The 27,465-nt window shown below is 50.2% G+C and overlaps 8 protein-coding genes across 8 annotated transcripts, besides 23 other annotated features; all 8 read right to left on the reverse strand.

The window, feature by feature from the left end:
* Positions 1 to 1,937, reverse strand: Tc00.1047053510305.9 (hypothetical protein, conserved; the record flags this gene model as incomplete). Its single annotated transcript, XM_807076.1, has 1 exon — positions 1 to 1,937. A coding segment is annotated over one exon (1,937 nt), but the record flags the coding sequence as incomplete, so codon positions are not given.
* Positions 1 to 14,050: a sequence feature (heterozygous, non-Esmeraldo-like haplotype).
* Positions 2,178 to 2,215: a sequence feature (A-rich).
* On the reverse strand, positions 2,566 to 3,249 carry Tc00.1047053510305.20 (hypothetical protein, conserved; the record flags this gene model as incomplete). Its single annotated transcript, XM_807070.1, has 1 exon — positions 2,566 to 3,249. One exon carries the CDS (start codon positions 3,247 to 3,249, stop codon positions 2,566 to 2,568), a length of 684 nt encoding a protein of 227 aa, XP_812163.1.
* Positions 3,496 to 3,520: a sequence feature (AT_rich).
* Positions 3,924 to 6,515, reverse strand: Tc00.1047053510305.30 (lipin, putative; the record flags this gene model as incomplete). Its single annotated transcript, XM_807071.1, has 1 exon — positions 3,924 to 6,515. One exon carries the CDS (start codon positions 6,513 to 6,515, stop codon positions 3,924 to 3,926), a length of 2,592 nt encoding a protein of 863 aa, XP_812164.1.
* Positions 4,591 to 4,617: a microsatellite.
* On the reverse strand, positions 7,391 to 8,782 carry Tc00.1047053510305.40 (hypothetical protein, conserved; the record flags this gene model as incomplete). The annotated part of the gene is made up of 1 exon (XM_807072.1): positions 7,391 to 8,782. The coding sequence occupies one exon, from the start codon at positions 8,780 to 8,782 to the stop codon at positions 7,391 to 7,393; it is 1,392 nt and encodes a 463-aa protein (XP_812165.1).
* Positions 8,425 to 8,450: a sequence feature (AT_rich).
* Positions 8,510 to 8,571: a sequence feature (T-rich).
* Positions 8,630 to 8,683: a sequence feature (A-rich).
* Tc00.1047053510305.50 (hypothetical protein, conserved) lies at positions 9,041 to 14,818 on the reverse strand (the record flags this gene model as incomplete). The annotated part of the gene is made up of 1 exon (XM_807073.1): positions 9,041 to 14,818. The coding sequence occupies one exon, from the start codon at positions 14,816 to 14,818 to the stop codon at positions 9,041 to 9,043; it is 5,778 nt and encodes a 1,925-aa protein (XP_812166.1).
* Positions 11,845 to 11,882: a sequence feature (CT-rich).
* Positions 14,051 to 14,878: a sequence feature (areas merged during assembly that could not be assigned to a particular haplotype. This can correspond to areas where the two haplotypes were merged or to regions with more than two copies in the genome that were merged during assembly.).
* Positions 14,879 to 20,517: a sequence feature (heterozygous, non-Esmeraldo-like haplotype).
* Positions 15,793 to 15,828: a microsatellite.
* On the reverse strand, positions 16,130 to 18,871 carry Tc00.1047053510305.60 (hypothetical protein, conserved; the record flags this gene model as incomplete). The annotated part of the gene is made up of 1 exon (XM_807074.1): positions 16,130 to 18,871. The coding sequence occupies one exon, from the start codon at positions 18,869 to 18,871 to the stop codon at positions 16,130 to 16,132; it is 2,742 nt and encodes a 913-aa protein (XP_812167.1).
* Positions 19,127 to 19,148: a microsatellite.
* Positions 19,258 to 19,277: a microsatellite.
* Positions 19,297 to 19,337: a microsatellite.
* Positions 19,421 to 19,441: a microsatellite.
* Positions 19,564 to 19,584: a sequence feature (AT_rich).
* Positions 19,756 to 19,778: a microsatellite.
* On the reverse strand, positions 19,985 to 21,841 carry Tc00.1047053510305.70 (hypothetical protein, conserved; the record flags this gene model as incomplete). The annotated part of the gene is made up of 1 exon (XM_807075.1): positions 19,985 to 21,841. The coding sequence occupies one exon, from the start codon at positions 21,839 to 21,841 to the stop codon at positions 19,985 to 19,987; it is 1,857 nt and encodes a 618-aa protein (XP_812168.1).
* Positions 20,518 to 20,884: a sequence feature (areas merged during assembly that could not be assigned to a particular haplotype. This can correspond to areas where the two haplotypes were merged or to regions with more than two copies in the genome that were merged during assembly.).
* Positions 20,885 to 27,465: a sequence feature (heterozygous, non-Esmeraldo-like haplotype).
* Positions 22,105 to 22,536: a mobile genetic element.
* Positions 22,359 to 22,379: a sequence feature (AT_rich).
* Positions 22,637 to 26,869, reverse strand: Tc00.1047053510305.79 (hypothetical protein, conserved; the record flags this gene model as incomplete). The annotated part of the gene is made up of 1 exon (XM_807077.1): positions 22,637 to 26,869. One exon carries the CDS (start codon positions 26,867 to 26,869, stop codon positions 22,637 to 22,639), a length of 4,233 nt encoding a protein of 1,410 aa, XP_812170.1.
* Positions 24,512 to 24,568: a microsatellite.
* Positions 27,280 to 27,330: a microsatellite.

Genomic DNA, 27,465 nt, shown 5'->3' on the forward strand with positions numbered 1-27,465 from the left:
CCGCGGCCACTGCTTCCGTTTGTTGAACACCAGCGCCATGGCAGGCGTAAGGACATCGCAATAGCAATGAGGTGGGCGTCCGGCCGCTGCCGTGAGCCAGATGAGAGTTTTCGTGCAATCCAACAGCAAAGCTCCTCGAAGGAGATAACGCCGGACCGGGTTTTGTTAAGCATTCGAAAGATGCGCGGGGCGTGTCGGACAATCTCGGGTCGGTCCCGCACAAAGACATCGTGTGCGTATTTTGTGAAGTTGTGGAAATCCAGAGGCCCGTACTCCGCGACAATGCACTCATAGGCGTGCGTGACAAACGCCACGCTCTCCCGGGCGCAGGGCAAAAAGGGGAAGACGGTTGCTGGCACACCAAAGACTTCCTCCAGTTGGTTGGATCCCTGCGTCGTGAGTACGGCATTGTAAAAAGTAATGCGGTGCTCAAGAATATACTCCCGTGTGTAGTGGAGTTCTCGCACAACTTCATCGATGTCCTCCTCGTCGTCAACCACCCCGTCCTCAAAGCCCACCGCGAGACCACTCGGACCCGCACCAGGCGGGGAGCAGTTGACGTTCCCTTCCATGCGGAGATCCCTCTCAGAGTTCTCTCCCGACGGCCGCCGCCGCTGCACCCCCCCACGCCGACGCTCGACGACTTCACGCAGAGCGGGAATGACGGGTGTGTACCGCAGCGCAAACCGTGCAAACAGCGCATCCACAAATTCCGCCAATGACCCGCGGTGGTGCACAAGAACCGCCTGCGCCACCACCTCATCAACCACATGGGCAAAACTTATCACGGCATCACCCTTCGCTGCCGCAACATCTAAAACGTACAATTCCGCAGCTGCACGTCGCGATCGACGACTTGCGCGCCATACTTTGAATGGGTGCAACTTCAGTGTTTCAGCAGCGAGGAAGTCGGGGCGAGCGAGCGGCGTACGAAGCACCACGTGAAAAAATGCCTCGTGGATGGCATCGTAAATAAATTGGTCCTCGCCACGGGAGTTCATGGAACCCACATCTTCAGCAGTCCTAACCGCCCCATCCCCGACCCCCACCAGCCATGAAGTAGAGAACATCGTAGCATTGATGTCTATGACATCGCCAAGTAATGCTAATCCAGCGCTCTTGTCACTCCTCCCAGTTGAAGGGGAGGAGTTCCCCAAGAAAGCGGCCTCCACCTGCGTCAACGTGTCGGGCCCGGAAAATACATTTTTCTCCTCTCCGTGAGACAGCGAGGCCGTGGATGACGACGCCTTCGTCACTGTCGTTGTACCTATTTGATGGCTTTGTTGCTGTGGGTGATTTTGGCACCGGCTATTTGCCTCAATAAATGGAAGATAAAACAGCATCTCCTCTGCGTACGAAGAAAACAGCCGCCTGTTCTCCCCGTGAGCTGCAATGAGTCGAGAAATAACGGCCGGAATGTCGCGATAGACGCGCAAATCCGGGAGTGGAACGCGGCATAGTACAAGGCGTTCCTGCGCCTTGCAGCTAGAGACGATGGAGGGAGCTGTGGCTACAGAGCATTTCGGCAACTCCGGGAACGCCAGCATCGTCCCGCGAGTATATTCCCTGTGAAACTCACGTGTACGAAGTTCAATAACAACCATTTTGTCCAGTTCCGTCACCTTTTCCACGGCAAGGATAAAAGAATAATTCAACTTCTTTTGTAGCGGCAGCAGCAGGGTGTGGTACAGCACTGCGTCATGCGGGTTGGCAGTGCGGAGCACCACCACAGAGTTCACGCACGAAGTGCCACAAATCCACTCAAAAAACCGCTGCAACCTGCTGTCATGTGGTCTCTCGCGACAGCGGAGAACGTGCAGCGTCCTGTTGAGTGTTTCCATTTGATTACAGCCCAATGCACGGCGAATGAGCAGCAAAAAGCCAAGTGCAGCCACCGCGCTCAACATGACGCTCACGCCCCCAGCGAGCTGTCTCATTTTCTTTCCGCCACACTACAGAGCAACAAAAACAACAAAGAATAATAAATAAATAAACTGGAAAATAAATCCAAGGGAAAAAACAAGAGCGTGCCGTCGCTGCAAATGGCCCCGACCTCGTCTTTCACCTTCCCTTTTGCGGGTAAGTTTGTGTGAAGTGGAAAATGTAAATGTGTGGCTCAATAACAGGAGGGAATGTGCGTACTTGGTGCCGCGCTCTCACAAGGCGCCCCTCCTTTCAAACAAAATAACAAAAAAAAAAAAAGAAAGAAAGAAGAGTATATATATATATTTATTCCCCCCCCCCCCCCGCATGTACAAACAAGCACATAGAGAGAGAGAAAAAAGGAAAAAGAACAACAGGGATCAACGCCTTTCGTTTTCATGCATGCGTTATGCGGCTCATTTGTTATACACACCGCAGTAAAAAAAAAAAAATTTGGAGCCGCTGCCGTCACGCAAAGCAACAGACACGCACACGTCAAAATAAAAAGTCGCCATAAACACATGGCAGCGCCGCATCGTCACTCAAATTGCACTGTTTCTCTTCCTCATTACTTTCATCAATTTTTGTTTGTTTCTTCTAGTTGTGCCCGGGAAAAAACAAGCGGAGAATATAGCGAGAGGCTCACGATGCACTCGAATCCGTCACATGCCTCAAGAGGCTCTGCACCAACGATGACAACGGCCTTCCTGCGCCCCTCCCAATCTCCGTAAAGAGAATGGCGTCACCGTACGGATCATCTGCGGCGTTGGCGTCCGTTAACTCGCGTCGCTCCACATCACCGCCATCTGCCTCTTCACGTCTGTGCTTCCGTGCGCCCTTACCGCCCCCCGTTGCCGCTGCCGTCACCGCTTTCTGCCCCTGTAGCTGGTTGTCCAGCTGTGTGATCTCACGCAGCTTTTTGATATATCCGGAGACGCGCTCCAACTTGAGCTGGACCCGCGCATCCATGCCTTTCTTTCCCCCCACATGCTGCATTCTGTCGTGGGCGTACGTGAGCAACACTAGAATAAAGGCAGTGGCAAGGGAGACGCGGGCCTGTTCGTCCACGCTGTATTTTGTCACCAGCACGTCCTCGTTGAGAGAAGCCAGCAACGGCAGCAGCTCGGACTGCATACGAATAAGCTTCGCGTCCATCTCACGCATGAGCGGCAAAACGTCATCATCAAAATCCATTTCCTCTCCCTTTCCCCTTTCCTTCCTCGTTGCTGTGCGAAGAAAAACGAAACACGACCAGAACCATTGAAACAAAGTGCATACAGAGACACGTATGCAAGCACAGACAATGAAAAAGAAAGATGCATGCATGCACACAAACACTCATAAAGAGGAAGCAGGTTGAGGAAGCAAAGCAACGCCAAAAAAAAAAAAAAGAATTAGAAACAAACACACTGCGGCAATTGTCAAATGATCCCCGGTGAGTAGGGAATCATAAAATGGGCACCACAAACTACCCTATTCGACAGCAGTCGGTGAAAAAGCAGCAGAGCAGTTAAAAATAACAGGAGAAAAATCGTATTTAAAAAAAAAAACAACGTCTCTGCGCACCCCTACATATATATATATATATATTTTTTTACGCGCTTTTCCACGCCCCTCAACACTCCCCTCCGCTGCCTGCAACTGATAATAAAGCAGCCTCTTTCGCCATATGCTGCTGCCCCATCTCCGTATTGCTCACCAAAACGCAAAACACACAGAAATAACATCCATAATAAATAACTAATATATATATCTTTATATCTTTATATCCACTTTTCACTAAAGCAACTTCGATTTACCGGGTGGCTACCCGATCTTGAGCACTGTCTCTTTTGGGGCCGCAGGAAAAAAAAAAAAAGAAGAAAAAATAAACCACACACACAAACAAGCACGGCCCTGCCGCAACACCAACACGGCAACGCGTGCGCACAAGCAAATCTACCAATACCACACTGCTCAGTTCCTTCCTTTTGTACTTTCAGTTCAATTTAACCATCAGGTTAAACATTATCGTTCTCAGATCTTTCCTGTGTGGAATTGCCTTCAGGCAATCGGGATGAATCCTGCGTCGTCCCTCCTGTCTTTGGAACACCGTCTTCAGCAGCAGCCACTGCTTTGGGTGCAGAGTGCTGAGCACCCGTCGACTCCGACGCTCCAACAACATGGCGGGTATTTAATTCATCCTCACTCTTTCCTTCTAATCCGTCGCTGTTGTTATGGTTGCTGCTTGTGCCAAGACTGAATGTCAACCATCTGCTGCCCTTCCGGTTTCCATGCTGCTTCGGTCCTTTGCTAACATTCTCATTTTCTTTTGTCTCCTTTTTCTCAGCCACAAGATCAGCTGGCTGCACACGCCAATAAAGAAAGGAGTGAAACTCCTGGTCAATATTCAGATCGGCATGGTTTTCAAGCGGCGTGGTGGACGCCGTTGCGTGGACCCTGCCAACGTTGTCTTCTGGGAGAGGCCGCATGTCAAATGGAGAAGAAGTTAAACGTGATCCATCATCATCGTACAACAATTGCGAATCGCGTACATCTAAGAAAGCAGGGCCCGGAGACCCGATCCTCCTTGTACCAACCAGAGCGGCGGTGAAATTTTCACTCCCATCCTCAGCATCGGCCAAAGTATCCGGCGATTGCAGGTTATCAGATGTCTCCCGTGGCGTGTGATGAAGATGATGGTGATGATGATGAATCCTTTTTACAATTGGCGGAAATGTCACGTCAACAAGGTGCGCAAGATTCTTGTATGTTTGCCTCACGTTGTACACATGTAGCACACTATTGGGATCGATAATGAAGATTTTGTGCTGTGGTATCTGCGTGGCAGTGTAGCTCACCACGTCATTAAACCGGTTACCAAAACCGGCGTAAAACGGCTTACTTTGTGCAGGAAATGTATCCAAGACGCTTTTCAGGCATGCAATTTTGAATACATGTGACTTCTTCGACACCTCCTGCGTCAACGCGGTGAAAAAACGCTGTGGAGCCGTCAGCACAGGGCCTTTTGGGAGACGAAACCCGTCCTGCTCAATATTCCAAAGAAAATTGCGCGTCATGCTCACTTGTGAAACACTTCGAGCAGTGAGGTAGACAAACTTGTACCCATTCCGATCAATCTTACTGTATAGGGAACAGATGCCGGGATGCGTCCAGTCCCGGCCAATCAGAGGCATAAGATGGCCCCACAAGTCACTCTTAGTAATCGTGCCGTCCACATCACTTACGACAAGGCGATCTGTGCTATCCCACAGATACACATTGGCATCCACAGCCACCTCCCCACGAAGTGAACTGTGCGTGATGTAACGCACCTGATTATGTCCCTCCACCAGGTTCAGTTTGCGCAAATCTGCCTCTGTAGGGATAAGGGTCCGAGTGAAGTAAACCACCTCCTCCAATTTTTCTCTTGACAGGGAGGGTTCCTCGCATTGCTTCTCATCAGGCGTGGACGTTTTTAGTGGCAAGTTGGGAAATTCACTCCCCGCCTCTTGAACCACAGGGACACTTGCTGGGGTCCCACCTGTATTGTAGCCACCAAATTCCCCCCCGTACTCCTCGGGGTTGATGGGGTCCTCAAAGAGGTAATCATCCAATGTGTCAAGCCCCTCATCACTTGCAGCGAGGCTTTTCTGTGAGCCCATGGCCCTTCTCTTCTTGGGTGTCGTAAGCACTTCCTTGTCTGTATTCTCAGATTCTTTGGCCACTCTTGCCGTCGGCGTTTCGTGTCCGCATTCCTTCTTTTCGGGATGAATTTCAACCGAAACAGAACCCGACTCATCTCCATCTTTTCCAGCAGTTTCCATGTAAACCCTATCACTCCTCCTGAACGTATTCGCAAGAATAGCTGGAGGCGCGTTGGTGTCATCATCAACGCTAAGTAACGCATTCTCCAAAGCACCTGGGCGACATTCCAGCTTGTCCATGTCAGTTGATAGTATACCTTCATCTTTCTCTAGTAACACAGTCTCGCGCATGTAATCATCATACTCAATCGTCATTTGTGCAATCTGTTGCATTGCCATCTCCGCCGCAACGACCGTCTCCTCGGCAAGCTGCACTTCTGTGATGTCCACCCCCGACTGCCTCGCTACAGCATTGACCTTAAGATGTCCCTCATGGTCCTCCTCTAGAAGGGGCTCCTTCGCAACACTATTCTCTGCCTTGGCGTTAATGGTGGGTGAATTCATCGACTCTAAAACCGGCTCCGTTGGTTGTAAATTCTCCACGTTCCGGTTAGGACTCCTGCTGCCGGAGTTACCGTGGCTGCTGAAACCGCCATTCATGTACGCTGTGGCGGTGGCAAGAGGGGACTCTGGCCTTCCACTGACATACTCTGACCAAGGTGTCGGCTTCAGCCAAAAAGCCTCGCCATCCGAACCCATCTTCATCACGGCCGATGTAGGCTTGCCATTCACCTCCACCTGTACCACCTTGTCGCTGGGACGCAGGACCTTCACCTTGCCAAAGCGTACATTAAACGGTGTGCTGAAGAGCCGGCCATTAGAGTGACGCACGACAATGACGTCGTTGGCACCGCTCGTCATGTCGAGATGGTTAAGGCTAAGGAAGCCGCTAATGCTAGATATCATACTGGAAGAACAAATAATTCTCTTCTGATAAGGGACAAAGAACAGAACAAACACACAAAAAAAAAAAAAAAAGAACTACAAAAAGGTACTCCACATTCTCTGTCCTTGTCAATTATTCATCAATGAAGAAGTGCGGCAATAAAAATCATGCACGTCTGCCTGTCAATCTGTGAGAGGAAGTGTCTATGTGTGCCTCCCCCGCCCCTGAATGCATGGCGGTACATACACCCGTGAACGGATGTTCGTAATACAGACATCTCTCTCCACAGGGCTGCATGCATTTTCCTTTTTCTTTTTCTTGCTTCTTCAGGTCCGTATATATTTTGAAAAAGAAAAAAAAAATTGTTCCTCCCTGAAGTTCGCTGGGAGTTTCGCGATTAAAAAAAAAACCCTGAGTGCCATGACACCTTCGCTAATGTCACTTCAGTCTTGCGTTTTCCCATGCGTCGTACACGGGAGCCAAGAGCGCGGTCTCACAAAAGAAAAAAAAATAAGTAAATAAGTAAATAAAAGACGCAAAGCATTGAACCGCATACTGGAAATAAAGAAAAAGCGAATAAACTCAAACATACGGGGACGCAATGAATTTGAACACGCCCACGTGCATTGCCGTCTTCTGTAATCCGCTCATACCACTCATACACGTCATGCACCCACCTGTTCCCACAAGTATTCCTTACATACGACAAAGTCGCGCATGTGCCTCAATGTGCAGAGAAAGAGAGAGAAAAAGAGGAAGGGGGGAAAAAGCAGGAAAAATACATATGCGCAATTATGCCCCATTCACACGCAGTCAAACTTTTCCAGTCCCCCGCATCGACTCTTTCTTTTTTTTTCTTTTTTGCTGTTATTCGCTTGTAGGCCCCCCGGTTATCTCATTTCTTGAGCAAAACCGCAATCGCGGCAACCACGCCAAGCAGCAGCGCACAGCAGAAAGCGTACATAAAACAGTCGCATTTATTCTTTTCCGCAAGAAACTTACGCAACCGTTTGTTCAGCACGCTGAGATTTGCGTGGGTGGTCTCCACCTTCTCCTCCACCGCAACCAAAAGTCCTTCCTGCGTCCGCAACTCGGACGTCACATTCAGCGCATTCTCATGTAGCCGCGAGAGGCCATGGGAAATGCGATCCAGCGCGACGTCGGCAAGTTCGTCGTTTCGCCGCACCTGATCCAAAAACAAAAGAAACTCCTCATCGGACACGGTGGGCTGCGGCGCAGTGACGCTGGCGTTTCTACTGCTAGTCACGCCATCTCTGCCGTTATGAATATTGCTATTAACATCATTAAAATTCGCTGCAAGCAACGGGGTGGTCATACTTGTGGCCCCGTGTTGCGTGCATTGACGCGCGTGGAGATCATCGTCCAGACCGGGAGCACCGCCGGTGTCGCCCTGCCGCTCATATCCCCCCTCAATCGGCGGCACAACACGAAAACACTCGCGGTACCACCGCTTGGCGCTCTCCACGTGTCTCATTAATTCCTTCATGTCGGCATCGCACCCGCCGTCCTCGCGACGTGCCGCACGTTGAGCCTCCTTCGCAAGTTTGTCGAGCTGCTGGTGGGCCCGCCGCGCCGCCTGCCGTGCCTTCGCCAGCTCCGCACGGCCCCCGCCACCACTAGTACTACCACTACTGTTATGAACGGCTTTGCTGGCGCCATGGTCGTTGGTGCCGGACTCCTCTCCCTCAAGCCTCACCACATCCCGCAGTGACTCTCGCAGCGCCGCGATGCCCTCCACGCAGTGATACTCCGCCCGTTTGTAGACGGAGAGTTTTGACAGGCGACTTTGAATTTCATCGTCAACCGCCCCCCCTGGCGCCGTGCTCATTTCGCAGCGATGGGGCAAAGCGATGGAAAAGGGGGGGAAAGAAAAAAAAGAGAACGATGGATGGTGCCGGGACGAAAGGCAATAATTAAAAAAAAAAAAAAAAAAACAGAAGACGACACTAAAACGTTGTGTGAACAGGCAGAAATAAATTTTAAAAAAATTCACTTTTCCTTTTGTTCTTTTTTCCTCTCTTCTTCTTCCTGTTTTTTTTTTTTTCCCTTCCTTTTGGTGAAAATACCCAGATATCCTTCCGACACAAATGCAGACAAACGCACAAACATGGAGAAGGAAAAAAAAAGGAAAAAAAAAAAAATGAAGAGAACAAAAAAGAAAAGGAAATTTACGGCACACGCCGAGTCCTTCCATCCATCCATCCACCCACATGCACGGGCAAAAAGCAAAAAAAAAAAAAATTTGCCAAAAAATAATTACATGCATGACGTTTCGTTTTTCCTTTCGTCGTTGCTGTTTCAATGATTCACCTTCCACTCGCTGTGTGCATCTCGCCAAGCAGCATGCATCATTACATGTACCGTCATCGTACGGCCACGAAGAGTCGAAGCATAAATGAAAATAGCATCAAGAACAGCATATAATAATGTGATTTAAAAACGTATCAGTAAACAGTTAAAATTTTGTGAAGAGCAAGCGCGTACATTTCACCCACAGACTTCACCTCCATAGCACGCGTCTTGACTACAAAGAAAACGAAGAGGAAGAAGAAACGACTCTTCGTAGCAGGGCAACAGTCGCCTTATAATGTTGCTTCTTCCTCGGTCCGCTGACGGCATCCTCCAGCACCTGCTCACCAACATCCTCCTCCTCCCCCTCATGTTCCGGCAATTCTTGTCCTTTGGTCGTTTCATCAACCGCGTGAAGGTTTGTTAACATCATCTGGGCTGCGGCAGGTGCGATAAGGCGGTGCGGCTCATGCAGGCGGAGAAGAATGCCATACAGCACCGGCAGCGGAAAACGCTCCGTGTCGTTTCCCATAACAACAGGGACGTGAACGAGGAAACGTCGCACCTCTGCCACCTCTTCATAAAGCGGTGCATGTGGCGTTTGCCTTTTATCGCCCTCCCACTTCGGTTCAGCCGATGGGGGCGGAAGAAGCATCATGACGATATCATGAAGGTCCTCGGCTGAAGCACTTGGCAACATGTCCGTAAGCAGCTCAAGTGCAATCACCGCCTCCGCCCTTCTTCCAGACCGCCACTTGTCATATTCCTCCCTGCAGTGATCATCGTTTCCAGCAGCGACCACAGCACCGCCACCGCCACCGCCAAGAAATGTCTGTGCAACGCGAGCCAAATCACGCGGCCCGAGTTCCGCAAGGCGCGGCCTCGTGGCGGCCAGCGACTCCCCGTCACGCACCAGGCAACGCATTAGCGCAACAAACAGCTGCGCCTTAACAGACCTGTCAATAAGACGCTGCTGAGACTGCAGTGCAGCAATTGGCATCCACACATCATTTATGAGCGGCCGATCGGCGCCAAAAATGCTCAAAAGGCAAAAATGCGCCTTCACGGATGCGTCGGGCGTCCCAAAAGGTGAGTGAAACTCCGTTGGCGCACTACAGTAGTCAAATACAGACGATATGTTCTGAAGTCTTACACGCGGCGTGTCAACAAACGACGCAGCAGGCGTTACTTTTCCCCAATGCTGCGGCAATTGCAAGAGCAGTCTGTAAAGATAACGATGTGGAATCTGCATGACATCATCAAAGACATTCGGTGTGTCGTGCGACAAGGACAGCCGCGATGGTGATGCCGATGACAACAGCAGTAGCCGCCGCTCACGGCGCCGTGGATCGTATGTGTCCAAAACATTCAAAAACTTCAAAATAGCTCCAATGTCTACACTAATTTCCTCCAATTCTTCATTCCTTTCATTTTGTGCAGTCCGTGGCTCACCGTGGTTCAATCGCCGTCCTTGTTCCCGCTCGCGTCGCAAGAATCCGCCCAAGTCCGCAGACATTTCTTCCACCAAACCGATGGCTAGTCGCAGAAACGGCCAAACACGCTCATCCGAAAGCGGTGAAGCACTGCCGTCATACATACATCCGCGTTCATGTGAATTGGACTCCCGCGAAAATGCCGCTAAATCAGGCGAGAAAATTGAAGCCTGATGCAGCAGTTCACAAACTAACGTGATAAATTGAAACGCACCCAAGGATCGACGTAGACATAATATAGTGTGATCAGAAAAGGCATAAAAAAATGCCAAACTGCGATGTCTCTTATCGCTCCATTCCTCAACCCCCTTCTCATACCCAGGATCCTCCTCTTTCCCTTCAAGGAGCAAAACTGCGCCCTCATGAGAACTCCCCGCTGCCACTTCTGGTGCTGCTGCCTTCTCTCCCTTAGCCGGTGTTGATGAAAGCGCTAACTTCCCCATTCGTCGTGCGGCTACGTCCATGTCGTGCTTGATGGTCATCAATAAGCGGTATGACGAGGGTTCAGCAACATGGGAAAAGCGCAAGAGCAACATCCAGTGCTCGAGCTCAAGGCAATCCAACGATTCATCCCAATGGGAACATCGCAGTGTTGTGGTAGGCGGATCTTCTTCACTTTTGACTGCTGACTGGCCCGTGGGGCGTGAAGCACGCGGGCGCGTGATGCCAAGCAGCACTGTCACGCGAAACACAAACAACTTCTTCAATCGCCTGCCAAGGGTTGTGCCCTCAACCGAGGGCAACAGCATCGCCTGTGCCAGCTGCTTCAGTGGGATGTGCGCATTGGTTTTCTGCAGCAACTCTCGCGACGCCGCGTGCAACCCACGCACCGTTGGGTGCGACGTGCTGGCATTTTGTAGCTGCTGCAGCAGGCGGAGCAACACATCCCCGGACACCGTGAACCGAAAGGTCTCATGAATCATTTGCATGGAGGCGGAAGACTTCAGAACAGACTGCAAGAGTTCTGGGTCATCGTTGCCAATGTGCTCCGTTAACTCTAGCACAACGTCAAGTGGCTCTCGAGAAAATGTCACAGCGCTAACAATAAGTGGAGTCATGGTTGCAAACCAACGTTGCCGCAGCTCTCGCTTTCGCAGTCGTCGTACGGCCCGAACCGCTGCATTGACCTGCACAATAGGAACGAAGGCATTCTTGGCTTCGAAGCACCTCGCCTCTGGGAGAAGTTCACTCAGGCACGCTGAAGCCATCTGTGGGTAATCCCCATACAGTTCAAAAAATTGAAACAAATCCAGTGGACGTGCCGTTCGACGCGTCAACTGTGAGACCTTGCGAAACACAACTTCGAGGACGGCGTCATCCTTGAGCAACTCGACATCCGCAGCAGCCAGCAGTCGCAGCGTCGTGACAAGTGTGGCGAAGGTACGGCAGTACATCCGTGTGACGTTCAACACCCGCGAAATGTCGTCCCTCCCGCCCCCAAGAAGTGGAAAAAACATGACAGTGGAAAGTCTCGTGTTACCTTCAAGCCGGTCCCGTAGCCGCAGGGAAGAAATCATCCACGGCGATAGCTGTAAGAACTCTTTGCTCTTCTTCTCATTCTCCTCCTCCTTCTGCTTCATCTTCACGGCATCGCCATACGAAATGTCCAATGGAGGGATTGCAAGATAATCCGTAATAAACTGCGTGACCTCCATGCTATCACACTGGGAGGTATGCGCCTTGTAGGTCTCCTGCAGAAAACAGCGAACCTGTGTCAACTGGGCGCTGCCCTGTGAATCGCATGATGGCTCCAACATCATGCACGCGTACGCCAAATCACTAAGAGAGAAGAAAGACTTAGCTGCGTTGAGCTTTTCTTCTGGAGTACTGGCAGCCAAAATTTCGGCCGCATAGTCACGAGATGCCGCAATAAACGTAAGCCCATGATCCCCCGGTAAAATGGGCGCCGATTGGCAAAGCACCCACGTAGCGCTGGCCACAAACATCATCAAAGCTGCACAAGTGGCAGCATCCTGGCAGGGCTCCGGAGATGTCTCGCAGTCAGAAAAAACCCGCTTGCCAGTGCGCACAAAAAAATCATGAAGCAACGGGAGAGCAGATTTTTTCATCTTTTGCGCAAAAGCAAAAACAACAGCGCATGCGTCATACAGAGAGAGTGGAGTGTCTTGCAGCGATCTAGCATGAGCCGCAGCAATTACCAGAGCGGGAACTTCTTCTGCCGATGAAGCCATGTTGGTGCTCTCTTCCTTCCCACCTTCATTGCCGTTCCGTTTTGAGACTGCCGTCGTAACAGCCTCTGCATGAATCACACGCTTCAGTCGATCACCCACGGAGTGGAAGATGACAGAAGGAAGCACGGGGGGTGCACGGAGTACAAACCGAACAAGGCATGCGTACTGTGAGGGCGTCGTCTCACTCTGCCCCACGCTGGATGAAAGCAAAGCCAACAAACGCTCCTGGAAGGCCACAAACGGCCGCCAGCTCAGGGCATGGACACCCTCCGCGATCATGACGAGTTCTCTGCTGGAAACCGATTTCTTCAGCCGACGGCTCCTTCCGCCAAGTGCCTTCGCGAGTGATACGCCGACTCCTGAAAACGCAATTCCTCTCTCCTCCTTCAAAACCTTAAGACTTTTGTCGCTGGCGCTCGCGCCCGATGTAGAGGAATGGATACCCGACCTTGGCACAAGCGCCTGACGAGTATTCCAGAAGGATAGCATGTGTCTCTCCATGACAGCCACACATGCATCTAAGAGCACCTCCAGCTCACCCTCAATTTCAGAAATGTCGTCATTGCTAACAAAAAATACACCCGTCAACGGTAAAGCTGGTGATGTCAATGACGACTGTCCTCCTTCATCCTTTGGAAGCATACTGCTTCTTACGACGGAAGCAGTCGTTCGGCGTCGTTCGAAGCGCGAGCGTGTACCGTTCACCTTAACCGGTTGGTCTTGTTTTTGTTGTAGTTGCTGCTGCTGTTGCTGAATCCAAAGATTATTGTGCTGCTCGCACAAGACGTGAAATATCTTCGCAAGGGCGTTCAGCAAGGCAGCCAGATCAGAAAAAAGATATTTTTTTGAAAACGCCGTCACACATTCGCACAATTGCGGCATCACGACAGTGGGCGAAAGGGGCTCCACATGATAGAGGATGTTACTCTTTAACCCCATCATGAGAATCTCAAACAGGCACCAGGACGTGGAGGCAACAACCGCGTGCCCATCATTTCCCACTTCCTTTTTTGACTGTATGGGAGAAAACGAAAGGATGCGAGCGTATGTCGATGTGATGTTCGACACTTGATGCGACACAAAAAAAGTGCGGTTATCCATTGATGCCTGTAAGACTCTTGTAACGGATGCCACCAGCGATGCCATGTTTGTTCCCTGCTCACAGCCTCCACTGCTGCCTTCACCAGTCCCATGAGGGCCACACTCATCATGCGGTTCAACAAAAAGTGGGACACATTGGGTAAGTGTGAAGAAGCGAAGAAGCGGTAACGCCGTCTCCCTCACTCGCAATGGCGTAAGACCAGTTGCGTAGTGTTGTACTATTCGCGCCAATTTTGCCAGAGATAATGGCACAATCGGCACCTTGATTGCACGCGGAATTCGTACACCACTCTCCACAGAAGGCGGCAGTGAAGTCGGTGTGCCAAAGAGAGCAACATTCTCCCCATCCTCCGAGTCACTGCTGCGTCGAGCCCACTGTGCCACAGCTGCCTTTGTTAAGGAAGAGAGCAGTACAGTGAGAGCTGCAGCCTGTGTGTTCGTTAAATCCTTATCTTCACCCTCCTCCCCTTTAGGTGGCGTAAAGAGGACGTCATCCTGAAGCACACACATCACGGCAGGCAAGAGCGTCCTGCACAGCAGCTGCGACAACAGTTCATAGCCATCCGCATCTAGATAAAGAACACGGTTGACAAGAAGATCCAGCACCGCCATGGTGAGCCGCCCAAGCAGCACAGCCTCTTCACAACTGCATATTGAAGACAATGGTGATGACGATGACTGCCGCTCCTGCCAAAGATGTTGCAGAAATTCCACACTTTCGTTTCCATATGGACACTCCAATATGGAGATTTCAAAATGTGCACAGGACACCGTGATGGCACACGCAAGTTCTTCTGTCATCGTCCACAATGCCTGCGTTTCATTGTCATTTGGTTTTGGCATACCACGAATCAGAAACTCCCGTGCCTGCCAACGGACGCGTGATGCCGACGCCATAATTCCCAGAGATCGATGCAGGCCACGCAGGGCTGCCAGGTACTCCACCGCGGTATCCGCTGTCAGTGTGGACGGCGGTGCGAGTGAATCCAGGGTTATGTGCACCGAGGACAACTTTTTCGTGGAGGCACCGAGATTCAATTCAACATTTCTTTCGCTTTGGCCGCTAAGTTGATGCGGTCGATAATGGAAAATCTTCTTTGCAGAAGACTCGCTGCTGCAGTACCGCGGCTGCTGCACCAATGTCGTCAATTGCGGAAACCGACGCCGCCGCGGTGCCAAAAAAAACGTGGAGGCCGCGATAGCAGCCGTCCTCCTCCCTCCCCTCATTCACGCAGCAGCAGCAGCAACACACACACACACACGCAATGACTCCTCCTGTGGGATTTTGTCCCTTTGCTTTTCTTCCTCAATTAAATTACTTCTAATTTCTTTTAGCGTTCAGCCTCCCTCACCAGTTCCACAGTCTCCGCCACCGCACGCAGAGCAGATAAAAAGAAAAGAAAGAAAAGATGAGTTGTTCTCTCCCTGCCGGGGGAGGGGACAATCCGCAACGCATAAGAAAAGCCCAAACAAAAGCGATCCACCAAAATCTCACAGCCAATCAAAACAAAAAAAAAACACAAACACAGATCGTGTCAATTCATCAAACTTGTAATTTCGAGGGCAAAAGCGTCTCTAACGCCCTTGAAGGCCAGCGGACCGATCACGACTCCACATGCACGGTGGGGCTTAGAAATCATTCCAACAGGCCCAAAATGCGCCTAAAACGGTCACACGTCCCTAAATTCAAATGCTCCGCGACTCAAGTGACGTCAAGAACGGGTTTGTTGCTGCCACCCGCCCCAGCGGAAATTAACCCCTGCCTGCAGGTGTGGCCACGCGCGTTGCACGGCTTCCCCCTCCCTATGCAACGACCACGCGTTTTTCCTCGCCCATGGCCATTCAAATTCCGTAGCGAGAATGGCGTTGCCCCCAACCGTCACACGATCCACACCGGCTGAGGGCCATCCGGCGTGAGCGGACGCCAGAATGCCCACACACAAAAAAGAAAAAAAAACTGTGAATAACGCCCCAACAGACCGCAAATATTACATGGAGAGTGAGCGAGAAGAGCACCAGTCCCCAACGCAAACCCCGGATGGCGCAGCTAAGGGCCGGAAAAAACAAAAGTGCAAGAAGAGAGAAATTAATAAGCAAACATTAAAAAAAAAAAAGGAAGTTATGAGTAATTTTGGGTAGTTCAGCCACAACGGGGGAAAACACACACACACACACACATAGAGAGAGAGATCAGACACCGGAAAAAAAAAAAAAGAAGTAAAAAATAAAAACAAAAATCCTACAAAATGCCAAAATTACAACGCCATGAAGAGTGCTATGCATCACCCCCCCCCCCCCCATAAGAAGATATAAACATGCCCACACTTTTTTTTTCTTCCTTTTTTTTGCGTTTCGTGTTGCCCCCGTCCTATTGAGAATATGCCGGAGTTGTGGGTGACTTCCCTTTGCCGTTTGATTTTGTTTTTTGTTTTTATTTTCCTAGTCTCGTGATATATACATATAAATGTATTTTTGATTCCCCTCGTCAGGAGAGCCAACAACAACAACAACAGCAAAAGAAACGAAAAACGTGGAACGTTAATTCCGTAGTGTCTTCTTCTGTTGATTCTTCTCAGCCAACATTGCAAGTGTAAGTTTGATCTCCGCCTCCGCTCCCCCCTCGCCGGACAGACGAAGCCACAGCAGCGCAATACCACGCGGGTTGAATGTGCAGTCCGACAAGCAAAATTTGCCACTCGCGATCACCAGCCCGTTGTGCAGGAGCGCCACCACCAACTCCGCGTTCTCGCCAAAATTAAAACGAAACGCCTGGTCCATGAAATTCGCACCGCAAAGCGAAGGGTACTTGCCGTCTCTTTGGGAGACATCCCAGCTGAAAGTATCATCATCGTTGCTGATGCGCGCCCGCACAGCTGTAGAAATAAAAACTTGATTCTCACCTTTTATTTGCACATAAATCTCGGACAATTCCCTGCTCCTTTCACCCCCTATCGCAGAAACAACATGCGATGTGCCGACGGTGTTGTTTGCTAGAAAGAAGCGGCAGCGGTGAAGTGTGAGACGAATCCGCCGTTCCGCCGGCGTTGAAATGCACACAATTGTGCGTTCAATCTCGCGAAAGCGAGCCTGGTAGTCTCGCGGGGTATTGAGCAATTGGTAAGCATTGGACATGGCAGACTTGTACTGTGACCTTGTCATACCAAACAATTCCGCAAGCCGCCAAAGGAGTTCGCGTACTGGCACCTCAACGAGGTGAGCAATTAAAAAGTTCTCTTTCAGAATACTTTGAAAGCTACGCGCGTTACAGCGCGTGGGTGAGACTTTAATGAGATCACGTGTCTTCTGCAACGCTTTTCGAATGGCAGCCAAGGATCCTTCGGCGACCACACCACTATAGTTTTCTTCTAATAGGTCTACGTATCCAAAACAGGCCTGCTTTCGCTCCTCGGAGTCCTTCTCTGCAACCCTTTTGAAAATATGTTGACGGTGTTTCTGGAGAATAACTCTGGCGTTCTCACGGGAGCACTTGAGCGACTCATCAAGCAACGCCGCTCGTTTCGGTATTAGCTCTTGCAGGAGCTCACGTGTGCGTCTAATGTCTTCCTGATTCCTTACCTCCATTTGGCAATCCTCTAGACGCCACTGTGTAATTAGGGCCTTGAGCCTAAGGCTAGACTGTTCTCCTACCCCGTACTCAACAGGAAGGGGTCTCGATGGTCGTTGTATGCTGTAATGACTGTGACGCCCCTTCAGCTCCGGATTTTTTTTTGCGTCACCTGTCCAGGTCACGGAAAAATCCATGGGAGAACTCTTTCCCGACGCCGGTTGTAATGAAGGTAGCGAATTTGCAGGCGGAACGTGTTGTTGCGCCCCGCAACTTCTATTTCTGCGAGTAATGTCAAGTCCATACACCGTTGTGCCTTTACCACGATTTAGCAGACTAACAAGTTGAGTGTCAAGGCGGCGATGAACGGCATCGCTGTCGCTACCTTTCCTTTTATCACCGTGATAGCTGCCACCGTCATTTGTGCGCTCCACAACACCAGCGGCACCAAGACCAGGGGACGTGGGGGAAACAGTGCGCTGCGACATGTTATTTTCCGTCCGCCATGATATTTCCTCTGCGGACAAACAACTTTGACCCCTCAATGGCTCTCGCTGCTCCTCTTCCTTTGGCGTTTTCACATTTGTTTCATTCTGAATCATGAGAATTTTTGAAAGGGTGACACCCTGAGAAGCCTTCTCCACGGCACGCTGGCTTTTTCTAATTTCATTCCGCAGCAGTACTGCGCCCCGAGGGTTGCCTCCGCGAAGTTGGAGAGCGTTGATCTCCTCCCGCCAGGTAGAAATAGCGGCCCTGGTGGCCTCACTCGTCTGCTGCTGTCGCTTTGACAAAGTCAGTTTCAATTTATCATCACTGTCAGGCTCCTGCATGCTCTCGGAGCTTGTGTCATCATCCTCGTTCACCACTCGGATAGCCGCACTGCTTGGCGCCTCCACACACAGCAGATGGCGTCTCCATCGACGCCGCATGTGCTTTCCACGCTCCTGAAACTGATTCATCTCCCCAAGAAACCCCTGCAGTTCCTGCAAAGAAACTGTGTAAAACCCCTCCCCATTCATTGCTAAAGCCCCACGATTAGCCTGCTGAGCATCACGTTCCGCAAGCAATTCGTTCACCACTGCACTAGACACAATCCCGGCTTGCATACAGCCCGCTTTATGCATCCTCAGCGTGGCCGGGAGCAGTTCACCGTACGTCTTCGGGTCATACTCCAAGCCGTTCTTTGCCACGCGCCGAGTTCGCTGCTGCCCACCGTCTCGAGACGTCTCTGTGCACTGAGAAGAAGAGTCCGTCAAGGGGACGGTGGTGCCTCCCTTTGACGCTTCCGTCAACGTTAGCAACTGCTGTCGTGATAGTCCACCGTTGTTCCCCAACGCAAGCATGCCCCTACAACTCGTAGTCGACTCCCTCTTCTTACGTTCCACCGGATTTTTCATGCCACATTGCCACTTCGCGTCTACTAGTGGTTCTTCCAGAGGTCTCGTGACAGATTCCCTCTTCCCACCTTTGCCGTCATCGACAAAAAGCAGTGACGTTTCGCCCTCCTGAAATAAACTTGGATTTACCTTGTGGTGGCGTAGCCGTCCCCCACGGCACCACCCCTCCACCGCGACCTTCTGATTCACCGCGGGCAACGTCAACGAGTTTGTTCCAGGCGATACCGAGCGCCCCCCAGGCGCTAGAGATGAATTGCAGCCGGTGCCAACGCGGTTTGGCGACACATATCCCCCTCTAGAGAGCGGACTCTCCATCATCACCACACGCACGTACGCCCCTCCCTCCTCTCTCGTTGTTCAGCCAACCACAAAGTAGTCGGCGTCACGGCAGAGTGGGACGTCCCACGGTGAGTGCGGATCAAATCACCTAAAGATGCAGCAAGGCAAGATAGATGCAGAAAGTCAATAATAAGACGCCTCAGGAGCCACGCGGCACGTAACCGGAGGCAAAAGAGCCGCCAAACAACAACAAGGAAAGCCAGTTCAAAAACACACGCGTACTCACGCATCGACAAAAAAAAAAAAAAAAAAAAAATTTGAATAAATCATACATATGCGCAGATAAACAGAAAAGTAAAAAAATAGAGGGTAAAATTCATTTCTGTCCCACAGCAAAAAAATATATACAAATATATCGAAAAAAAAATAATAATAATAATAATAAAACCACTGACAAAACTAATAATAAACAAATAAACAAATAAATAATACTAATAAAAAATAATGATTGCTAATAAAGTTTTGACACATCATCCAAAAAAAAACAAAACAAACAAAAAAAAAATATTTGACCCACGCATCTATCGGTATATATATATATATATATATCGCCAGATTACTACTACATTGGGTACTAGTACAATCCACAAAACAATTTGGCCATTTTACCTCAATATATACTCCCTGCACTTAAAGCCTACAGAAAGGAACCAAAAATAAACATTGCTCAGAATAAAATAAAATAAATAAAAGGGCTAAGAGCTCGAAAGCAACCCTACACGGCAGCGATGCACCACAAAGAAACGGTCTCCTTAACACAAGGGGCGATTCTCCCTTATAAACAGCGCGTACCGGCGTAAACTATACACATTACTACAATCACATTGTGTGGAAAAAAAGGGCACATAAATAAACATAAGCACAAAAAAAAAAAAAAAAAAAAAAAGATTGCCCTCACTAAACTTTCCTGCGGAACAAAGGGTTTAATTATCCTCCTCGCTGCTTTCTGGTGTCAAGACCAAACCAACTCTCAAAATATTCAATAGCTTTTCATTTCCCCTCCTCTTCACCTAATAAAGAAACCGCCAAAACAAAAACTACGCGGTCCGCGAACCCAGCAGCCAACGTTGTTACCCTTTGAAAGGGCAGCCCCTACAAAAGCACATAGGTGCCAGTGAAACTGACCCGGCGCTTTAATTTTACATCATCCTTAGTTTCTCCACGTATTTCTTCTGCATCCGAAAAGCTTCCTTGGCGCGAAAGCCCCCCTCCGGCAAGGCTTCCTTGGTGCTGCATTCCCCCTCCGGCAAGGCTTCCTTGGCGCTGCATTCCCCCTCCGGCAAGGCTTCCTTGGTGCTGCATTCCCCCTCCGGCAAGGCTTCCTTGGTGCTGCATTCCCCCTCCAGGAAAACCTCCCGGACGCGGCATTCCCCCTCCAGCAAAGCTTCCTTGGCGCGAAATCCCCCCTCCAGCAAAGCTTCCTTGGCGCGGCATTCCCCCTCCAGCAAAGCTTCCTTGGCGCGAAATCCCCCCTCCAGCAAAGCTTCCTTGGCGCGGCATTCCCCCTCCAGCAAAGCCTCCCGGACGCGGCATTCCCACTACAGGAAAACCTCCCGGACGCGGCATTCCCACTACAGGAAAACCTCCCGGACGCGGCATTCCAACTCCAGAAAAGCTTTTCGAGTGTTGCATTCCCCCTCCAGGAAAACCCCCCGGACGCGGCATTCCCCCTCCAGCAAAGCTTCCTTGGCGCTGCATTCCCCCTCCAGCAAAGCTTCCTTGGCGCGGCATTTCCCCTCCAGCAAAGCTTCCTTGGCGCTGCATTCCCCCTCCAGCAAAGCTTCCTTGGCGCTGCATTCCCCCTCCAGCAAAGCTTCCTTGGCGCGGCATTCCCCCTCCAGCAAAGCTTCCTTGGCGCTGCATTCCCCCTCCAGCAAAGCTTCCTTGGCGCGGCATTCCCCCTCCAGCAAAGCTTCCTTGGCGCGGCATTTCCCCTCCAGCAAAGCTTCCCTGGCGTTGCATGCCCTCTCCGGCAAGGCTTCCTTGGTGCTGTAACTTCAATGAGCTGCCATTTTCACGTTTCGATTTGTATGGAGCCGAAATGTCCTCCGATTCTTCTCGGCGTTTCATATCACGCCGCTGCCTCCATGAATTAGTGGAGAAAATTATTACCAACAATGCTAAAATCAGCACACCAGATCCCACTGCCGCAACGATTATCCACAAATTGCCGTCAACAGGTTTTTTCGCTTCCGTGGTATCTACATAACTTTCAAAGCAAATGGCAGCAAGGTCCGTCATAGGGCCATCGGACTCACAAATAACCTGATTAGGTATGAAGGGCTTTTGTACCCCTTTAAATGGGCATCCCGCGGTGCCTTTGCTGCACACTCCCTCCCAAGAGAAGAGAGTCTTGCCATCCTCAGTTTTTTTCAGCTTCCACACCAGTAAGTTCATTTCATTACTCTGTGGTTTCTCAAATCCGTAACGCTGTGCTGGATCGTAATCTAGCAGCACTGGTCGGATGCAGTTTGGGTGTTTACAATCCTTAAAGTCAACGTGGTAAAACGGCAACCCCAAGGTCCCGCCAAACATACCGGGGACATTTTTGCGGCCAGCTGCGCCCGCTAAAGAATCGCACAGCTCGGCATCCCCGGCAACGGGAGAACTGGGCTCAGAAAAAACGTCTTTGAATAAAAAAAGTGAAATAGTTGCATCACACTCAACAACCTGCGCACCAAAAAGAACTGAGCCCGTTGAGGAAGAACATCGTGACAGCAAACTCTCCATATGCTTCGCCTTTTCGAGGCTATCAGGGGCAGCGAGACGCATGCCCGCATCCTCACATCGCTGAGATGCCACTACAGAGTAATTCACCAGGGGATCCTCCACAATGGGGTAAACCGCCAACGAGTGCGCGGCGCCCCCGGAAGTAGCAAGAAGCAGCGTAAGGAAAAGAAAAAAAGCTCCACGTGCAAGGAGGCGCGTCCACACGACGTCCAATGGCATCGGCACTTCTTTAATAATACGGATGTGGAAGCGTATAATATAAGACTTCAGGGAAATTGAAAAGCAAGAGAGAATAAAAAATCAACAAAAGCAGTCAACGGAAGGCGACTGCGCCCCTCATCTTGACAATTCCTCCCACCATGCAACGGCGCCGCCATCATGAAAACAGGGATATTTTCTCAACAGGCAAAAAATTACGAGTAAATACACCCCAGATACAAGCCACACACACACACACGCATAAATAAAAAGAAACAAACAAGAATAATCTTCCGGGCAGCTGGCCGGATCCTGAAATTATCTATGGAAACCAAACAAGTTAGGAAAAAAGGTTCTTTAGTTAATTGCTTCAATGTTTTATTCTCATTCAATATATAGAATTCTGTGGACCACCAGCATGGTCCTTTGTCCTCAGTTAGGATTTGAAATATTATTACTTACGAAGTGGCAGACTTTGGGGTCCTCCAACCACAAGACCCCGCCGCGTGGTGGGAATCAAGGGGGTGGGTGGGATGGCAAAATAAAATTAAAATATTATCCGGCCTCTATCGGTTCCCGCCCCTACAAAGTCGCGTTCTTCCCAAAAGATTCATACGGTAGAAAGTATCATAAAGAATGCATTCATTTATCAGGATATATACATACATTAATTAAGTTAGCCAGCTCTCCCGTGATCATTCTTTTCACAAGCTCCTAGAAAAAAAAAGATATCAATAGCACATAGTAAACCAGAAAAAAGAAAGAAAGAAAAACGACAATGGGGGGGGGGGATTCATACAGGGTCCCATCAAATAATTAGCCATACGGGGTTGTGGATGACACTTTCCACCGGGGTGGTGTAGCGAAGCGGGTCGCACATGTATCGAGTTCAACTTTTGTGTTGACACCCCACAAATCGTTCAATGTGGAGGTTACGTTGGCTGGTGCAGGAACGACCACCGCAGTAAAACTCTCACGCAAAAGCGCCAACTGTACCGCCGCCTCACTATCTTGAGGAATGCGATGGATGCGCCAATTTATGATGTCCTGCAGGAAAGCACATACTGCAATACCACGGGATGCAGCCAACCTCAGAAATTGTAAAATAAACCCCCCGGTTGAGTTTGAGGCATCCTTGCCGTCGTTGCTCAGCGGCTGCAACACCTCGTGAAAGCAGAGAATTGAACAGTCTTGGTGTCGAGAAGGGAACCAGTGAAGCGGTGGCATACTTGCACGGAGCCGCTCACGTATCTGCAAGGTCACCTGCTCCAAAAATAGCGCCGTAAGTCCGCCCCAGCGCCCCACGGCCCTGGTGGTGGCAGTGGGGATGCGGGGTAAAACAGTTGAGGCCAGAACCATGTCTGTTGGAACAGTTGGAAGATGCTCCGTCAGTAATGGCGATCCGAATGCGACGCTGAAGACGACAGTAATAAAAAACAAAAGCGGCTCCAACAGTACACAACAGAGGAATATAACTGGGAAAAAAACTAGTAATGCAGCAACGTCAATAAAAAAAATTGTGATGAATGTTGCAGGGGGTCCCACCAAAACATCCCGGTAACGTAACACCCGCCATGCACGTCCATAAAAAAGCACGGCAATCGCCAGAAGAACGACGATAACAAGTAGCTGCACCGCTCCCCATCCAGTAAACACGCGATTGCATTCATCGGGAATAATTCTGGCTTCGTTTGAAATGCACGGCTTCCCTGTATGTGTTTTAAGCCAAAGTGCATTGCTCACGACGAGTTGAACGCCGGTCAACAGGTTCACTAATGGCAGTCCGCGCAAGCAAAAAACAAGTTGATTCGGAGTATCATGTTCCAAACAATTCCACTCCATAAGAGCGTGAAGAAACATTGCGACGTGCTGAACCCGATTGTTGGAACCCACACGACGCGATGTAAGAAATGGGACCAAGGCCGCAGCCGCAAAACCGTATAGAAGAACTCCAAATCCCAAATACGTTAAAAAAGCGGAGGGCAATGCGAAAGACCAGCGGAAAACAGCGTCATCCTTAAGGATGGTCCTTTCAGTGGTGAGGTCAACATCCCTCAGGTGCAGCACAAAGCACAATACAAGAACACCAATGCAAACAAGAGACATTACAAGTGGCACATAAACGGCCTTGTATCCGCGCTGCTCGCAGGCAACATATTTCACTGGAAGCACGCCGCGATAACGGTGAGTAAAATCGGGCCTGATCAAATGTTTTCTCACCCATCCTTTCGCTTCTTGCTCATCTCCATTTCCCTGCAGTTCCTGCCTTGAAATATTATTGTGACCGCATATTACGCGGTAAAGGCGACGCATCTCCGCCGAGTGAGGATGCTTCTGAAGAGCCTCATGAATACACCGCTCTGCCGGCACCACATGAAGGCTTGCAAACAGTGCCAATGCGACGTGTGAGGCAACCAAGGCGTTTTCATGAAATGCTGCGAGCAAATTTCGAGCAAGACGTGCGATCCCCCTGTCGAAGGCTGCAGCAGCGACACGCAGTTGGCATACCTGCACCACAAGGGGCAATTGCGGGAAAAAATGCTGAAGGATTTCCATCCACTCGTGTGATTTTCTGTAGGAAAACCAGTACAATTCCTGCGCCGCTACCGCAGTACATGCGACAAAAGAAGATGCTTGACTTAATTCCGATGGTGAAATCAACAACGCCGCGCGATTTTTCATTATCCAGCTATCACTGTCATCATCACCATTATCATCATTAATATTATTATTTTCGTTGTTGTCGTCTATGCTGCTCCTGCTTTTGTCATGAACGCGTGTTACACTAGAGATGAATGAGGGCGAGTCGCCTGCTGATGTGCACATAATGTACGACGTCAGCATGGTATCTGTATTCGTCTCCCTATCGACAATGTTTGATGTCTCACTCATTATTCCTCCGGTGCGCTCTTTATCACTGCCACTGCCACTGCTGCTGCTACACGGTGAAGTTGGGGGAGAGAACGTAGAGGCATTTGCCAACGATAACGCGGCGCTGCGTAGAATATCCTCCTGCACATCACAGGCCATCATGATGGCATCAAACACAATACGGTGTGGGGCACAGTCCGTGAAACTCAAGTCCAAAGAACCAAACAACCCTCGCGCGCTCATCGCAAGGGACTCGCAGAGATGTATCATCTCCCTCTGCAGTGAAACACGATGATCTTCACACTCGCAATTTTCATCAGGAGATCGTGGCAATTCCTGAAGCAGTTGCTGTCGCAGCTTCCAGAGACGATGGGACAGCAATGGTACCCGCACAGGAAGCGGCATACGTTCCAGTGATTCATTCACGCCGGTCGCCGGCTTCATTTCCCCCGCCCCATCAATTGGAAATAAAGCAAAGATGGGGGAATGCACACCACCTGCAGCAATTGTTGGGCACGCCGCAAGGTACAACAGCTCAGCAGCAGTAAGCGGTTGCCTGAGATGATCCATAAAGTGCAGTGGAGTACGCGTGTCGGAAAGAGCCGCGCAATTTACCAGCAACAGATTCCGGAGCCACATCGAAGACATTAAAAGAATCACGACGTGTGTTTCACCCTTACCTGCAGAGATGGAAGCATCTTCTTTAGTGGCATCAGTGCCACCGCCACCACTGGCAGCACCACCAGGGTCTATGGCATTCGCTCCCGCAGTGAGTGGAGGTGAGAAAACGGTGATGACGCTACGACTGTTGTTATTTCTGGTGCGGCAGCTGTGGCTGTAAAGTCGTTCCAATGTGTGAAGAAGAAGATCTCTCGATTCGGTCATACAGCCCTCCTCGGTAAGTCGCTTCGCCCGCAGCCACACCCGTAGCGTGAGCAAAAACATTTCCTGCCAGCACACCAATGAAGTCGATGGCTGTGGCTGCTGTTCGTCATGAAGGCAACCGTCGCCCTCCTCCTCGCCGTGGTGATTTCCCCCGCTATGCGAAATCTCACAATAAACCAGATTGTAAGCGGCGCAAAGCAAAGACGGACATGTATGCAAGGACGTACATTCCCCCCATACAGAGCTCACATAACGCTCATAACTATCACTATTGCTTTCAACTCTCACACGTTGAAGCCTTCCCTTCAGCTCTTCTCTAGCCGCAGGGTGTGATGTGTTTGTTATCGCGATAGACGAAAATACATATATGAAATGTGAAGATTGAAGCATAACCCACAAGAGGCGGGATTGGTTCTCTTCCCCAAATGGTAATAGTTGAAAGAGTTTTTCCGTGTGCTCCAACACGCCGTGATAATCTCGCATAAGCCATGCGTGGTATGCATCCACAAATAACTGAACATTTTTGGTGTATCCATGAGCCGTGCAGCGGGAGAAAAAACGCGTCATGTGGAGGCGCATGTTCTCCTCTTGTGGCATTCGCCCTCCGGGTTCCATTCCATGAGCGTGTAGGGAAAATAATGCTGTTGAAGCAGCAAAATCGTTCGTCATGCTGCTTTTCATCATGGTCGAACAGGCACAAAGCGAAGGACCAAAAAAAAGCTGGACCCATCGGCTATCTGTCGTCTCTACCTGCCATGCTTGCGGACCACACTGCGTGTAGGCCAAGTAATAAACCACGTACAGCAATTCGGCTGGCAACACGACATTCAACGTCGTGGTGCTGTGAGGAAGGACGCCTGCCAGTCTGTAAAGCAGCTGCAACATCTTCTCTTCGTCCCTCGTCGTATCGTCACCGCCCAAATCGTTCTTCGCATCATCACCGCGGCGGCAGGGGCGCCTTGTAGAGCGCAGTTGCCGCCAAAACCCCTCACTCACAGCGTCCACAACGTGCTCCAGTTCCCTCTTTGCCCTCAGTGCGTCGCTGTCATGCACCAAATATCGCAACGCCCGACGCACCCCGTCGAGAACATATCGTCCGGCCGTCCCCGTCATGTCGCCCGATGGCTCCGTGTCACCTCCCACCGCGCCGCATGCTCCCAATGAATCCTCCTCCCTTCCCTCCCTGTTGTCAACAAAGCAGCCGATAAATGCGGCGAGCAGAAGCAGCCATCCTTCTTCCTCCACTTCCGCACATGACGGGGTGATCTCCGCATCCCCGGCCGTCCCACTCATTCCGGTTCACTCCCTTCCCCTCCCTGTTTGCCCCTTTTATGCCACTTTGAAAAAAAGAGCGAAAGAAGCAGTGGCATTTTAAATAACACGAATGAATAACAGGCAAAAAACAACAACCATGCCCATAAATACCCGCAGCGTATCCCACACCGTCGCAGAATAAAGGGCAACTGGAAAAAGTGGTCCGTGCAAAAAAAAAAAAACTCACGCACACAAACACACACGCATATATTACAAGCCAACGAGATATAAAACACGCAAAAAAAAAAAAACCACAAAAACATCAATAAACGGGATAAACTGTTCCACCTGCATATGCATGGCATATAAGTGCTTGCCTTTCGTTTTGCCTGTTTGCTTCCTCTTGCGGATATCCGCTGGTTTCATTTCTTCCGCGCCTACGTACGTACGTATGTATGTATGCATGTTTGTGTGTGTGTGTGTGTGTGTGTGTGTGTGTGGCTCCAACACACGGAAAATACAAGTGGGGAAGAGGGTGGACAAAAAAAAAGAAAAAAGAAAAACAACGACAACACCAACGCACAAGTAATAATTATGGTCCTAACGCTAGCGACCGGAGCAAACAGACATGTATT

This window comes from Trypanosoma cruzi, genomic scaffold (assembly GCF_000209065.1).
Source record: "Trypanosoma cruzi strain CL Brener 1047053516707 genomic scaffold, whole genome shotgun sequence".
In the NCBI taxonomy this organism is placed as follows: Eukaryota; Euglenozoa; class Kinetoplastea; order Trypanosomatida; family Trypanosomatidae; genus Trypanosoma; species Trypanosoma cruzi.